Source organism: Heloderma suspectum, chromosome 2 (genome assembly GCF_057233095.1).
Source record: "Heloderma suspectum isolate Gila_16-S chromosome 2, 16-S_ref, whole genome shotgun sequence".
Classification (NCBI taxonomy): Eukaryota; Metazoa; Chordata; class Lepidosauria; order Squamata; family Helodermatidae; genus Heloderma; species Heloderma suspectum.
This window is the reverse complement of record NC_139459.1, coordinates 361806171-361820126: the sequence shown is the minus strand read 5'-3', so window position 1 is coordinate 361820126 and position 13956 is coordinate 361806171. Positions and strand designations below refer to the sequence as shown.

At 48.3% G+C, this 13956-nt stretch overlaps 1 protein-coding gene across 1 annotated transcript; it reads left to right on the top strand.

Moving 5' to 3' along the window:
- Positions 1-783: 783 nt before the first annotated feature.
- LOC146355656 (vomeronasal type-2 receptor 26-like) lies at positions 784-12720 on the top strand. Its single transcript, XM_084829956.1, has 8 exons — positions 784-845; positions 3502-3660; positions 4676-4732; positions 6456-6495; positions 7461-8282; positions 9531-9740; positions 10773-10899; positions 11819-12720. The coding sequence occupies exons 1-8, from the start codon at positions 784-786 to the stop codon at positions 12718-12720; spliced, it is 2379 nt and encodes a 792-aa protein (XP_084686082.1).
- The last annotated feature ends 1236 nt before the right edge of the window (positions 12721-13956 follow it).

The following is a 13956-nucleotide window of genomic DNA, read 5'->3' as shown; positions in this document are numbered from 1 at the left end:
ACCATCTTGACCTCACTGCATGCAGCTCATCCAGGGCTTGTTTGTATGAAAGCATTGGCCAGAAGCAATGTCTGGTGGCCAGGTATTGACTCAGATATGGAAAACACTATAAATGAGTGCAATACTTGTCAAGCCACTAGGCACAATCTATCAAGGGCACCTATCTCTCCATGGGAAGTGACCAAGAAGCCTTGGTCAAGAATCCATATTGATTTTTGCAGGACCATTTCAAGGAAAGCACTTCTTGGTTGTGGTAGATTCTTACTCAAAGTGGTTTGAAGTAGTCTTAGAACCATGACAAACAGCTGCTGCAACCATCACAGCACTGAACCACTTATTTGCAAGCCATGAGTTACCTGATACTATAGTCTCAGACAATGGGAGTGCTTTTACATCTGCTGAATGTAAAACATTTGCAGACAGGAACCTTATTCGGGCTGTCCTCATTGCACCTCATCATCCCTGAGCAAATGGCCAAGCTGAATGGGTGGTGCAGACAAAAAAGATGCCCTGAAGCGCATTGTGGGGGGAGACTGGCCAACACGCCTTGCCAGGTTTCTCATTGCTCGACATGTCACTCCTTGTGCAACAACAGGAGTCAGTCCTGCAGAGCTACTTATGGGCAGCATCTAAAAACTTGCCTTGACTGTCTCCACCCAGATTTAGCTGAAGACTTACAAAGCAAAGGGGAGCAAGCTCTGCATGCTGCCTTCTCAGCTCCTACTCTCCATTCATTTGCCCACAAGATCAGGTGTTTGCTAGGAACTATGGGGCTGGACTGAGATGGGTTCCTTCCTCTATCACCAAGGTTACTGGACCTGTGTCATGCGAGGTCCAGTGTGCAGGTGGGTCAGTGTGGCATCGCCATGTTGAACAGCTGAGAAGGCGTTCTCCCCAGAGTGGGAGTGAGTGTCAAAGACACTCTGAGCCCTTCCACGTGGGGCTGGGGTGGTGTCTGATCACTTGGGGGCCGATCATTTCTTGCTAAGGTTTAATTCCACTGCTAGGGAATGTAAACTCCGCTCTCTGGCAGGTTCTCTTTGTCACTGACTGAGGAGGGAAGTTCTCTCTGTGCCACTGGAGTACTCATCTGGAGTACTGTGTCCAGTTCTGGGCACCACACTTGAAGAAGGATGCAGACAAACTGGAGAGGATTCAGAGGAGGGCAACAAAGATGATCAGGGGACTGGAAGCTTCATAAGATCATTTTTAATAGCAAAGCCTACTTCATGTATTCATCATTGTTGTTCAGACAGTCCTTTCCAGAAGAAGGTGTAACCTCCTTTTTCTTCCTTCAGTTGTCCCTCTCCTGCTCTTCGAGATTCTTGGAGTGCTGCTATGTCACTGTTAAAACGTCTCAGCTCCCTTGCAATGATGGCAGTCCTGCGTTCAGGGCATTCACTATCTGTATTGTCCAGCAGTGTCCGTATATTCCAAGTTCCAAAGTTCATTTGTCTTTTGCGACTGCTAAATGGTGACCCCACTGGACACGGTAATCCAGTCAGGGAGAAGATGAGGCAGACTATGTTTAGGGCACCTTTTCTAGCCCCCTCCCCATACGGGGTGAGCAGAGTAGGGATGTACGAAAGTCACTTGCCTTTCGCGGATCATGTTGATGGTGGGGGGGGAGGCGTTCTGTCCCTCCCCCTGGAATCCTGGCTGGGGGGGAGGCGCTCCGTTCCTCCCCTCGGAATCCTCGATGGCCGGCTGTGCCCCACGGCAGCTTCGTGGAGCAGCCCAGCCCAGAGCCGTCCGCAGCCAGATTTCCGGCCGCCGAGGGCTCTCGGGGGGGGGGGGAACCCGCGTACGCAAATGGCGGCGGCTATGGCCGCCGCCATTTGCATTCCTTATTTTTGGCCGTCTGAATCTACGTAAATATTTACATAGACTATGATGGCGAAAATAAAGGGGAACGCAAATAGCGTAGCGGGCACTATTTGCGTCCCTTTTTGATTCACCGTTTTAGCCAACGTAAACCTTTTAAAAAAAAAAAAAAAAAAACTTTGAAAAAGCCCAGACTCCATCTTGGTGCTCAGCCTCACACAGGACCAAGGTCAGGACATGACCACTCAATGGGATACTGCCTCCAGTATCAGAGGCAGTAAGCCTCTGTACACCAGTTGCTGGGGAACATGGGTGGCAGGGTGCTGTTGCACTCATGTCCCGCTTGTGGGTTTCCCGTTGACAGCTGGTTGGCCACTGTGTGAACAGAAGACTGGACTAGATGAACCCCTGGTCTGATCCTGCAGGGCTCTTCTTATGTTCTTAAATCTCTGCGCCCTTCTGCCTCACAGGGAAGCCAAGAGTGGCACAAACTTTTCCCTCCTCCCTCTGCTGTGCAAAGAGAGCTCAGTGTTCTGGGGCCATGTTTATTTTGCTACCCTGGAATTGTGAAAATGACAGTAATTCTTGAGGAGTCCCCCATGTATTTCCATCCAGCAAGTCAATAACCAAGACATCCTGGAGACAACGTGCTTAATATAAAGACACTCTGAGGCCTTCCATGTGGAGCTGGGGTGGTGTCTGATCACTTCAGGGCCGATCATTTCTTGCTAAGGTTTAATTCCACTGCTGGGGACTGTAAAATCTGCTCTCTGTCAGGTTCTCTTTGTCACTGACCCAGGAAGGAAGGTCTCTGTGCCACTGAGGATTTGGCCACTGGAGGTGCTGCTCTTTTGGCTCCTGCCTCAGGCCACCCAGAGGATGCTGGGCACCACCTGCCTCTTGACCAGGCCGAAGGAACTGCAAGACTATCACAGCCCGGGAGACCTCCTTGTCAGTGGGAATTTCCCACTTGGCTGTTATTCTCATTCAAGGATACCAGACTTCCGTAGTTTAGCCCCACCAGACTTCCTCGCTCTTCCTTTGTAAGTTTCCACAAGAGGGAGGTGGGATAGACGTTTGCCTGCTTTGCTTTCATATTGGTGGGCTCCTTCTAGGGATGGGGGAGAATTCTGCCACGGACCCCAAAGAGGCCGTTTTCCAAGAATCCGGCCCCACTGGGTCCCGTGGTGGAACGGAGCACTCACCTCCCTGCAGAATCCGTCTGGGTCGGATCCATCGCTGCCTTGATCCTGAGGAGCCTGCTCCGCATCCCTGGCGAATGTCGATACTGACGGCAGCCATTGCCGTGCCGCATCTCTGTAAGTAAGTCTCTGGTCGCAAATGGCATAGTGGGCGCCATTTGTGGCCGTAAAGCTGGTAGATTAGCCTAAATGCAGCCATTTACTGCTGCATTCAGGTTAATAGACCAGGTTTTCGGCTGCAGATGGCGTCCACTATGCCATTTGCATCCCTGTTTTTTGATGTGATAGGCTACGGAAACCATTTATCATGATTTGGCTTCAACCCGTGTGGAGAGTCACAGACTTGAGGGGTCTCCGCTGGCTTCTTAGGAAGGAACACAAGAAGCTGCCTCATAGTGAGTTGGACCCTTGGTCCATCTAGCCCAGTACTGTCGACACTGATGGGCAGCATCACTGAAACTCTCCGGGGTTTCAGGCAGGAGTGTTTCCTGGCCTACGCGGAGGAGCTGGGGATTGAACCTGGGACCCTCTGCAAACAAAGCACGCCCCCTGCCACGCTGAGCTGCAGCCCCATTCCGAGCAAGAGGGGAATTCCCCGTTGCGCCTCTGGAGCAATCAGTGGTGCTGTGGCAAGGTCACAGGAACCCTGGGAGCTATGATTTCTGGGGAGCGAAGAGCCAAGCCCTGCTGCAAGGCAAGACATGTGGAAAGTGGCATGTGTGAGTGTGCGCGTGCATGGCAGAGAATGCGAACCTGGAGGCTGGAACTTGGAGCCTTGACTGGCAGATTGGGGGGACAGTTCGGACCTTCGTCCACCCCCGGTAAAGTGACTGCAGATTGGCCTGCTTGCAACTGAGTTTAGAATAAATCATTTTCAGATTTTGAGCTTGCTTTAAGCCCTGCTCTGAAGTGAGCTGGGGTGGGTGTGACCTGTGGAGAGTTTGCTGTCATATGTCCACATCCCTGCTCACTAAGAGGACAACTCACCTCCCTCTGGGCTCTTGAGTGCAAGGAGGGTAGGCAGAAAACAGCTGAAATGTGGTTTCATGTTAAGAATTGGATAACAACTAAGAAATGCCCCTCCGAGCTGATTTCATCAAAGGAAAGGTAGGTCTGGATCTACTGGTAGATCTCTGGCTGATCTGCAGTGGATCAGCAAGCATTGCTGACTCCCAGTTGTGTAATAACAGCAGCAACAAAGGACTCCCTTCTGCCCTAAATTATGCTGCTAAAACGACGGAAACTTTGGGGTAGCCAGGAGTGGGGTCCAAGGACTGTGAGCTTCCTTTAATTCTGGCACTGAAAAGAACCCCCTGGGCTCAGAATACTTTCATTCTAAGTGGGTGCATCTTTTTTGCACCAGGCTCCGGTTGCGGGATGTCGGGGTGCTAGTAGAAAAATGAAGGCGATCTTGCAAGCTCGAAGTCTGCCCACTCCTGATCTAAACGAGTGGTTCCCAGCCTTGCATCCCCAGCTATTAGATCTCTATCATCCATGGCCGTGGACAATGGGAGTTATAGTGCAACAGCATCTGGGGACCTGAGGCAGCGAAACACAAAGCATCCCCGTGGCTGGGTGCTTTGGGCATTTTGCAGGGTGCATAAGGAATTCTGTAGCATGCAATAATTGTGTGCGTTTTTCTACCCCAGAAATAAGGCCTCTGATCATCAAAGGTTTTTAGAGAAAAACTTCAGACATAGTGAAATGTATGTTGCATTCAACACTGACAGATTTTTGAACAGAATGAGCGAACTTGGGGGTTGTTTTTGAGGAAGTCAGACCTTTGTTCCCTCTTGTTCAGTCTCACCTGCACTGAGTGGCAGTGGCTTTCCTTCCCTCTCCTACCTAGAAATGCTTCCGGGGATTGACCCTGGCGGTTCCATGTGCAAAGCAGGTGCTCCTTGGATCCTTTACCTAGGATTTTGGTTCCCACGTCTTCCGAATGAAGCCAGAATGGAAGTGACCTCATCCTGGGTCAGCCCATAGATCTTCTCTAGCTCAGTACATAGCAGTTGCTCTCCAGGGTGTGATACCAGGGGTCTCTCCCATGGTGGCCTGTATATGCCAGGGTTGGATCCTGGGACCAGCTGCATTTGATTGATGTGCTGTATCACTGAACTACATTTCTTCCTCTAAAAAGTAAACAAGTTTCCAGTCCTCATGGTACTCAATGAAGGACTGATGCAAGTAGGAAGGTGTTCTTTGCCATGTCATGGCCTTGGCACCTTTGGGACAATCTTCCTTGCACTGACTGGCAGTGGCACTCTAGGGTTTCAGAGAGGGCTCTTTCTCAGTCCTACTGGGAGATTCCTGGGACTATGGCTGCCTTGACCACTGAGCTATGGTCCTTCTCCACAGTAGTTCTGAATCACATGTGTAAACTCTTGCTTCACTACAGAGAGTTACTGGAGATGTAGTGATGGATCCTGGGTTAACTTTGCTTGTAAAAGGATCAGACAAATTCCTGGAAGACAGGCCAATTGGAAGCTCAGAAATAGAGATTCCACTGTTGGTGGCAGTCTACCGCTGATCATTCAGGAGCTGCTGAGAGGGAGGGAGAAGAAGAAATTATGGCTGCTATGTTCATATCTCTCTTGTGGGGCACCCAGGAAGCATCTAAGCTGACCACAGTTGGAAAACGTATGACGAATGAGAGGGAGCCGCCTTGGTCTGTTACAACAGAGCTCATCTAATGTTCTCCTAACTATGTCCTTCAACCAATTCATGGAGAAGGCTGGTTGAACTGAGAACACTTTGCTATCGTTAATCCTGATAGAGCTGCACAGGGGGAAGGACCCTGTCAAATTGTTTGTATATATTCGTATTGCACTTTGGTTTTATGTGGAAGCCACCTTGGAAACATTTGTATCCTGGAAGGTGGAACATCAATAATTAAAATATATGGTAAAAAAAAAATTATAAATGAGCTGAATTAGATCTCTGATCCAGCAGGGTTTTTCAGGTGTTCCTGTGAAATGCATCCAGCAATAATTGGTGTCTCTCTGAGTCAAAAGAACAAAGTGAATTTGTCTGTGAATCCTTCGTGTCGATGTCTGTGGTCTAGAAGTTTTGTGTCTGCACAAAAGGGTTAAACGAGATGGACGTTTTAACCCTGCACTTCTCGGCAGTTCTGTTGGGATCCTCACCCACTTCCCAATGTCACTCTCATCACTGCAGGATGATAGAAAAGTACTACCCCCAACTCCTGGCCTTGGCATTCACCATCAAGCAGCTCAACAAGGATCCTGTTCTCCTACCCAACTGTACTCTTGGCTTCCGCATCTGTGACCACAGCAACATTGCAAGATGGATCTACTTGAATAGTCTGTCTCTCCTCTCCACACGGGGCCAAATGTTTCCGAATTATAAATGTCACAAACAGGATCAACTGCTCTCTGTTATTGGGGGTCTGGACTCCAAATCCTCAAGGGAGATTGCCTCCTTCATGGGAATCTTCAAGATCCCACAGGTGAGGGGATTCACCTGGGGATAGATGTAGGGGCCTGCAGAGCTCAGGAACACTAAGATGGAAAGGCAAATACCTGAAAACAGATCTGCCTGTGCAGTATGTGGGTTGCTTTGATTCTGGGTGGCAGGACTGGGGGCCTTCTGGCTTTGGCTAACCTGCCATGCAATAGCTTTGGTGGTGGCTAGGAATCTCAGGTGGCTACTGCGTGTCTAATCCCAGCCAGCAATCAGTCTGTTCAAAAGGTTTTGTATTGGGAGACATAACAAGGAGTTTTGCGACCCCTTAAAGAATAAAAATGTACAAGGTGCCAAAAGGCTCCTTGTTGTTCTTGCTGCAATTGACGAACGCGGCTTCCCCTCTGCGGATTGGGGGGAGCCCCCTACACCAGCAAGATAAAATGTGTCAGTGTTTCATGTATTGGGACACATTTCGATATACAATAGCTTCTGTTTCAGCCGCACACCTTATGATGGAAACAGAAAGTTTTTGGAGTGGTGGCACTTGAGGAATTTCTGATGAAGACCTGCTAACTTTGTGTCGACCTTTTTATGTTTTGTGTGTCATGATGTATGTTTGAAAAGAATGGAACCAGTGTGATCAAACTATCCTTGATGAGGAAGAAGCCAGAAAGCCCCCAATATGCATACAATGAGTCACACTTCTTGAATATACACACAAGGGCCTATGCATTGCAATGGTTGGGAAATGTGTCTGGGTTACCTCCATAGAAGCACTGACATTTGTGGTGAGATCCACACAGGAGGAGGGGGCTAAAGGTTCTCATCAAGCTTCACTCTATATTTCGATATCCATTTTAAAATGGACATCTTCCCACTGGATAGCACTTCACTATCTGAAATGGGTTGTAGTAGTCCATGGGAGCTTAAGTCATTAAAAATTGTGTCGGTGTTTAAAGTGCCACAAAATTCTGACTGAACAGACTAACAGCAAATTCCTTCCTTCAGCTCGGATATGGCTTGTTCGAGACAACGGAATTTCCTTCCTTCTACCAGATTGATCCCAGTGAAACCTCCCAGTATGTGGGCTTAGTCCGGCTGCTCCTGCATTTCCACTGGAACTGGATTGGGCTGGTTGCCTTAACTGATGACACTGGTGAACATTTCATCCAGTCACTGACACCAATGCTCAAGCAGAATGACATCTGTGTTGCCATCACTGAAATGATCAACCCAAGAAACCGCCCCCTTCTACATCAAGCACTATCTGGCTTTGTTCCTCGTTCTTGGTTTGACCCTCAAGTGATGATTGTCTTTGGGGACCCCAGTGTTATAAAGATATTAACAGTGTTCTTGGTTATTCATGAACAAAAGACCAAGGTCTCATTTAGGAAGGTTTGGATCCTGACATCCCACTGGGAAAGTTCTTCTACAGGTCCAAAATTAGAACTGGCCAAACTCTTCCATGGTGCTTTTCACTTCAGAGTCCACAGGAGGGATGTGCCAGAATTCAAGCATTTTCTCTGGGCTTTAGATCCACACCAGCCACAAGGAGATATCTTTCTCCGTCAATGGTGGGAAGACGTATTTGAATGTCTGTTTCTGAACTCAGGCCAAACATCTCCAAAGGGAGAGAGAAAATGTGCAGGGGAGGAGAAGGTACAGGACCTGGAGGCCTACAAGTTGGAAATGACCATGTCCAGTCGCAGCTACAGCATCTTCAATGCCGTCTATTCTGTGGCACATGCACTACATTCTGTGTCCTCATCTGGACCCAGACGTGGAATGAAGGGGGAAGGCAAGTGGCTTCCGAATATCCAGCCATGGCAGGTAATGTCCTCCTTCAAATTTGGCAATTTTTTAGAAGGTGCCTTGGTGGTTTCTCAGTGGTCTGATCCTGGAAGCAAAGGGCGAGCCTGGGAGAAAGGCTATTAGTCCACTCTAAGGCTCCAAAGAAAGACATTTCCCATGGATATCCTTTCATGGCTGTCATTTCCCCTGAAGAGCCTTAAGAAGGGAGTGAAGAGCAGCAGAGACTCACACTGTTTCTGTAACATTTATGTATTGACTAAGGTGGCTATTGAGGAGCAAGAAATCAAGCAAGTCCTCACCCCAAAGCCATAGTGCTAATCTAGCAAGCCTTGCTGGTCCCCCCACCCAATCTGCAGAAGCAACAGCAGGCAACCCTCGCCCCCCCACGAGGCAGCTGCAGAACCCCAGGAGCTGCTTCTTTTGAGGGTTTGGGCCTGAGGCCTCTGCCACCAATTCAAAGGCATGAGGGTGGCTTGTAGCAAGCAGACGCCAAAGGAAAAAGCCCAACCACTGGGCAAGCAGATTTGAGCAGTTAGTGCCCCATGAATGCGTCTTGATGCATCTTTAATGTTACACTAAACAATGGAGTAGAGAAAAAAGAAGAAGACTCATAACATGAGGGCAGTTATGGTATTGTCAGGTTTCAAGCCCTTCCGACCTGTGCGTAGTCAGACAAAGAAGTCAGTCTCCAAGTAAACAGGTTTTACTGAGCAAAGCAATCACTCTCTCAGCGAGTCAGGTGACAGATCTGGTCATCTTCTGACAGCCCAATGCTAAGATCCCAGATCAAGCTGACACAACCCTAAACAGCTTATCCGAAGTTCACTCTGAGGGGTGCACACCAGCAGAAGAGAAAGCTGTTGCACTTCTGACTCTGCTCTATAGCACGAATCCTGATGGGCTTCCTCAGCCCCACCCTCAGGGAGGATCCTCTGCTAGAGGCCTCCTGTGGTGGGCCAGCTTGGTGGAATGCCTGACCTCCTTGTGCTGCTCCTCCCTCTTGACTGTACATTTGATCCATGCATCTGTCACATTCACCTCCTCCCCCTCTGTGAGTTGCTGGGTTCTCACAGAAGGAGAAGTTAAGGTTGGGCTTCGATGCCACTGATTAGCCTGCCCTTGGGAAGGTCCTTCCATGTCCCTGAGGCTTGGGTTCCTCTTCCACAGTCTCTGCAGGGAGACTGGGCCCAATCCTGACAGATACATTAGAAGAAAACAGAACTCACTCCCAATTACCCCATTTTCTAATTCTCTCTTCCATTTCAGATTCTTGCCTCTTTGAGGAAAGTCCAGTTTAACAACAGCCTTGGAGAGGAAGTCTCTTTTTATAAAAAAGGAGAGAGATACGATATCGAGAACTGGATTTTATTCCCAAATGCATCCTTTGCTCCCAGGAAAGTTGGACAGGTGGACCCAGAAGCTCCCCCAGGCCAAGATTTCACCATTCACTCTGATGGGATTGTGTGGGCTACAGAGGTGAGTTTGTGGTGAATGTCACGGGAGAAGGAAAGAATATTGTAGTTCTGTCACTTGAGAAGAGAAGTCGCCTTTCTAGACGAGACCAAAAGCCTATGGAGTCCAGTGATAAAGAACAATGTTTGCATGCAAAGCCCCCAGGTTCAGCCCATGGCATCTCCAGGCAAGAGTGGAAAAAAGCCTCTCCTTCCATGCCCAGAGAGCCGATGCCAGTAAGGGCTGACTATACAGGGTTAGTTGGATCAAGGGCCTGACTTGGTAGAAGGGAGCTTCCAATGATCCTGCTTCTGTCTTAGAATATTTTTATATCATCATCTATTATGATGGTTCTAAAGAACCTGCAGGTTGGGATGGATGGACCCTTCTCTGTCCAGGGTGCAAGGGAGCTTGACGAGCTGCCCCCTCCGCTCGCGCAACCCTGATCCACTCAGGGAGCCTCCCTGCTTCCCTGGTGAGCCGCATGAGCCACGTTTCCTTTCCACGCCAAGTACTCCAGCAGTCAAGTCTTTGTACTTCATGCACACAAGGGCTTGACTGCTGGAGTCCTCTGTACGCCACACCACCCCACACTGCCAAGCACTCTAGCCCTGTCCTCCTCTCGAGGAGGACAGGGCTAGAGCACTGGAGTGCTGCCAAGGCCCTTCCTGCCATGCCAGTTGTCAAGAACTTCCTTGACAGATGGTGAGGGCAGGACAGGTCCTGGCTTCACCACCCCTCAGCACGATTGCCCCGTCCTCTTCCCGAGGAGGACAGGACAAGAGCACTGGGGTGCCACTGAGGCCCCTCCTGCCCACGCTGGTTGTCAAGAGCTTTCTTGACAGCCAGCTGAGTAGGGAAGAGTCCTCAGTGGAGCTCCCAGCCGCTCACCAAGCTCTGGAGTACTCGGTGGCCAGGTCCAGAAAAGATTCAACCTTCCTAAATTGGTGGTCCTATCCATTGTGTGATGGGAAACTTGGCTGAGTAACTCCAAGTCCTTTTTAGTGTGATGCCTATCACATGTAAAACCTCAATGACTTCTCTCTTCCCTTTAAGAAGACACCCCTTGCCAGGTGTGTAGAGCAGTGCTCTCCAGGGCACCGGAGAAGAGTTCCAGAGGGGAAGCCCGTTTGCTGCTATAGATGTGATCGTTGTCCGGAAAGGACAGTTTCTAACTCGACAGGTACCACAAACTCTGAGAGCTATGTAAAAGTGCAGAATATACTGGGGCAAGAGTCAAGTGAGGACATAGGAAAACCAGAGACAAGAAAAAGAGTGGCCCATTTCCCTAGGAATATTTTTGCGATAAATCCCACTGTGATTGCCTAACTCAGCGGTTTAGTGGTTTGCAAGGTCTTCACAATTTCTTGAAGAAATCTTCTATGTAAATAATAAAACAGTGACTCTCATTCCATTATTAACACTCACAAGTACAGAATCTGTCGGGGTTTCTCAGATACTCACATTGGCCAATCTCTCCATACTGTATTTTTTAACACCGTACCTCCATTTTCAAATGTTTTGGCATCGGAGCTGAAGCTGTTTGGGCAGAACATCGATCAGGGCAGGTGGTTCATCATCTTTGGAACAACTGGAGCATGTTATCCCAATCTCAAACACGTTGCCCTCTCTATCGATAGTGATTACTTCAAGGTGTTTGCCAGCCTTTGCACCAACAGATCTCCTAAGAGGACAGTCCATCAGCTGAAGAAAATTACAGATCATTTTACTTTACATTTTACTTTACCCATTCAGGAGGCACTGCAGGTGTGTGATGGGGGTTCACTTCATACAGTTCCCAGATTTTCACTTCTGCTTACAGCTTTGCAGGGTTTCTTCCTTGCACAATATTGAACTTAAGTCTGGTACATGGGGCCATGATATGGAGGTGAAAAAAAGCAATTTCATACTTTTTCTGACTCTTGTCATATGAAATACAATGCTGATGTTTAAAGATAAAGTAATAAAATGGAAGTTGTCCATTAGGTGTAAGGAAATCTATGGAATTGCTATTTCCATTTCCTTCTTTGCTGGTTGAACTGCCGCGTATAAGAACATGTGTTTCACTTTTGAGATGCTTCCATTCCTTTTGCTCATTCCAGATGCAGATCGCTGTACCCCATGCCCAGAAGATCAACACCCAAACAGGAACCAAGACCAGTGCATCTCCAAGAAGATCCATTTCCTTTCCTATCGAGAGACACTGGGGTTGGTTTTAACTTCTCTTGCCCTTGCCCTGTCTCTGCTCACAACTGTAGTGCTGGCAATCTTCATTAAACACCGTGACACACCAATTGTCAAAGCCAACAACCGAAACCTCACCTATGTACTCCTCATCTCCCTCCTGTTCTGCTTCTTCTGCTCTTTCCTGTTAATTGGCCGACAAACAACAGTCACCTGTCTTCTCCGACAAACTGCTTTCAGCCTCACCTTCTCTGTTGCTGTTTCTTCCGTGTTGGCAAAAACTGTGACAGTGGTTCTGGCCTTCATGGCCACCAAGCCAGGAAACATGGCAAGAAAACTCTTGGGGAGACAACTGACAAACTCCATTGTCCTGGCCTGTCCCCTCATCCAGGCTGTGATCTGTGCTGTCTGGCTGGTGACCTCTCCGCCATTCCCAAACTTGGACTTCCATGCCTTGGCTGGAGAGGTCATAGTGGAATGTAATGAAGGCTCAGTCACCATGTTTTACGCTGTCCTGGCTTACATGGGTTTCCTGGCTCTCATCAGCTTCACAGTGGCTTTTCTAGCCAGGAAATTGCCTGACAGCTTTAACGAAGCCAAGTTTATCACCTTCAGCATGCTAATGTTTTGCAGTGTGTGGATCTCCTTTGTTCCAACCTACCTGAGCACCAAGGGGAAGACCATGGTGGCCGTGGAGGTCTTCTCCATCCTGGCCTCTGGGGCTGGTCTCCTGGGATGCATCTTTCTCCCCAAATGCTACATTATTGTGCTGAGGCCCCATCTCAACAGCAGGGATCATCTTATATGGAAAAATAATTAAAGGACCTATCACTTTTGGAACATGCCTTGCAGGTCTAGTTCCCTGTGAATTATATCTACAGTGGCAAGAAAGAGTTTGTGAACCCTAACAATAATTACGGAAATTCCATAGTTTAAACACAATAGCCGTTATCAGTCTGAGCCAGTCCTTTTCTAAACATCCAATACAGTTTATATTTACCAATTGCATGTCTTGTGAAATAAAACAATGTATAAATTAGGCATATAATGAGTACTTAAGAGTCAGGAGACATGCAAAACTAATTTTGGGCCACTCTCACCTAGGCGTTCATGACTCAATGATCAGAAAAAGACTGAACAAGAACAGTGTTCATAGGAGGATAGCCAAGAGGAAACCATAGCTCTCTAAAAAGCACATTACTGCCCATCTGAAGTTCGCTAAAGATCACATAGCTGATCCCGAAGACTTCTGGAACAATGTTGTCTGGACAGACGAGTCAAAGGTAGAACTTTTTGGCCTCAATGAGACACTTTATGTTTGGAAAAAAACAAACCCTGAATTCAAACAGAAGAGCCTCATCCCAACTGTCAAACAAGGAGGTGGGAATGTGATGGTTTGGTCCTGCTTTGCTGCCTCAGGAGCTGGACAGCTTTCCATCATTGACACAAGCATAAAGTCTGCAGTGTTTCAGAAGTTTGTAGAGGAGAATGTGAGGTCATCTGTCCATGAGCTGAAGCTGAATCATAAGTGGGTCATTCATGCAACAAGGTGGTGATCCTAAAATACAAGCAGATCTACTAAAGAATGGCTGCAGAAGAAGAAATTCCGTGTTTTAGAATGGCCTAGTCAAACTCCGGACCAAAACACCATCAAAATGTTGTGGCAGGAGGACCTAAGGTGAGCTGTTCATGCAAGGAAGCCCTCAAATGTCACTGAGTTGAAGCACTTCTGTAAGGAGGAATGGGCCAGAATTCCTCAAAACCGATATGAGAGACTGACCAACAGTTACAGGAAATGGTTACTTGAAGTTGGGATATACGAAATACTTACCTTCAGGTTTGGGGGGAGGGTCCACGGGGGGGGAGGTGATCCGTCCCTCCCCCCAGAATCCTACATGGCTGGCTCCGCTCCGCAGCAATTCTGTGGAGCCACCGGCCGGCTCCGCAGTGCCAGCAATACGCCACCATTGCTGTATCGCTGGCTGAGGGGGAATGTCTCCGGATGCAAATGGCATCCAGTACACCATTTGCGACTGTAAAGGTCTTGGATTAAGGT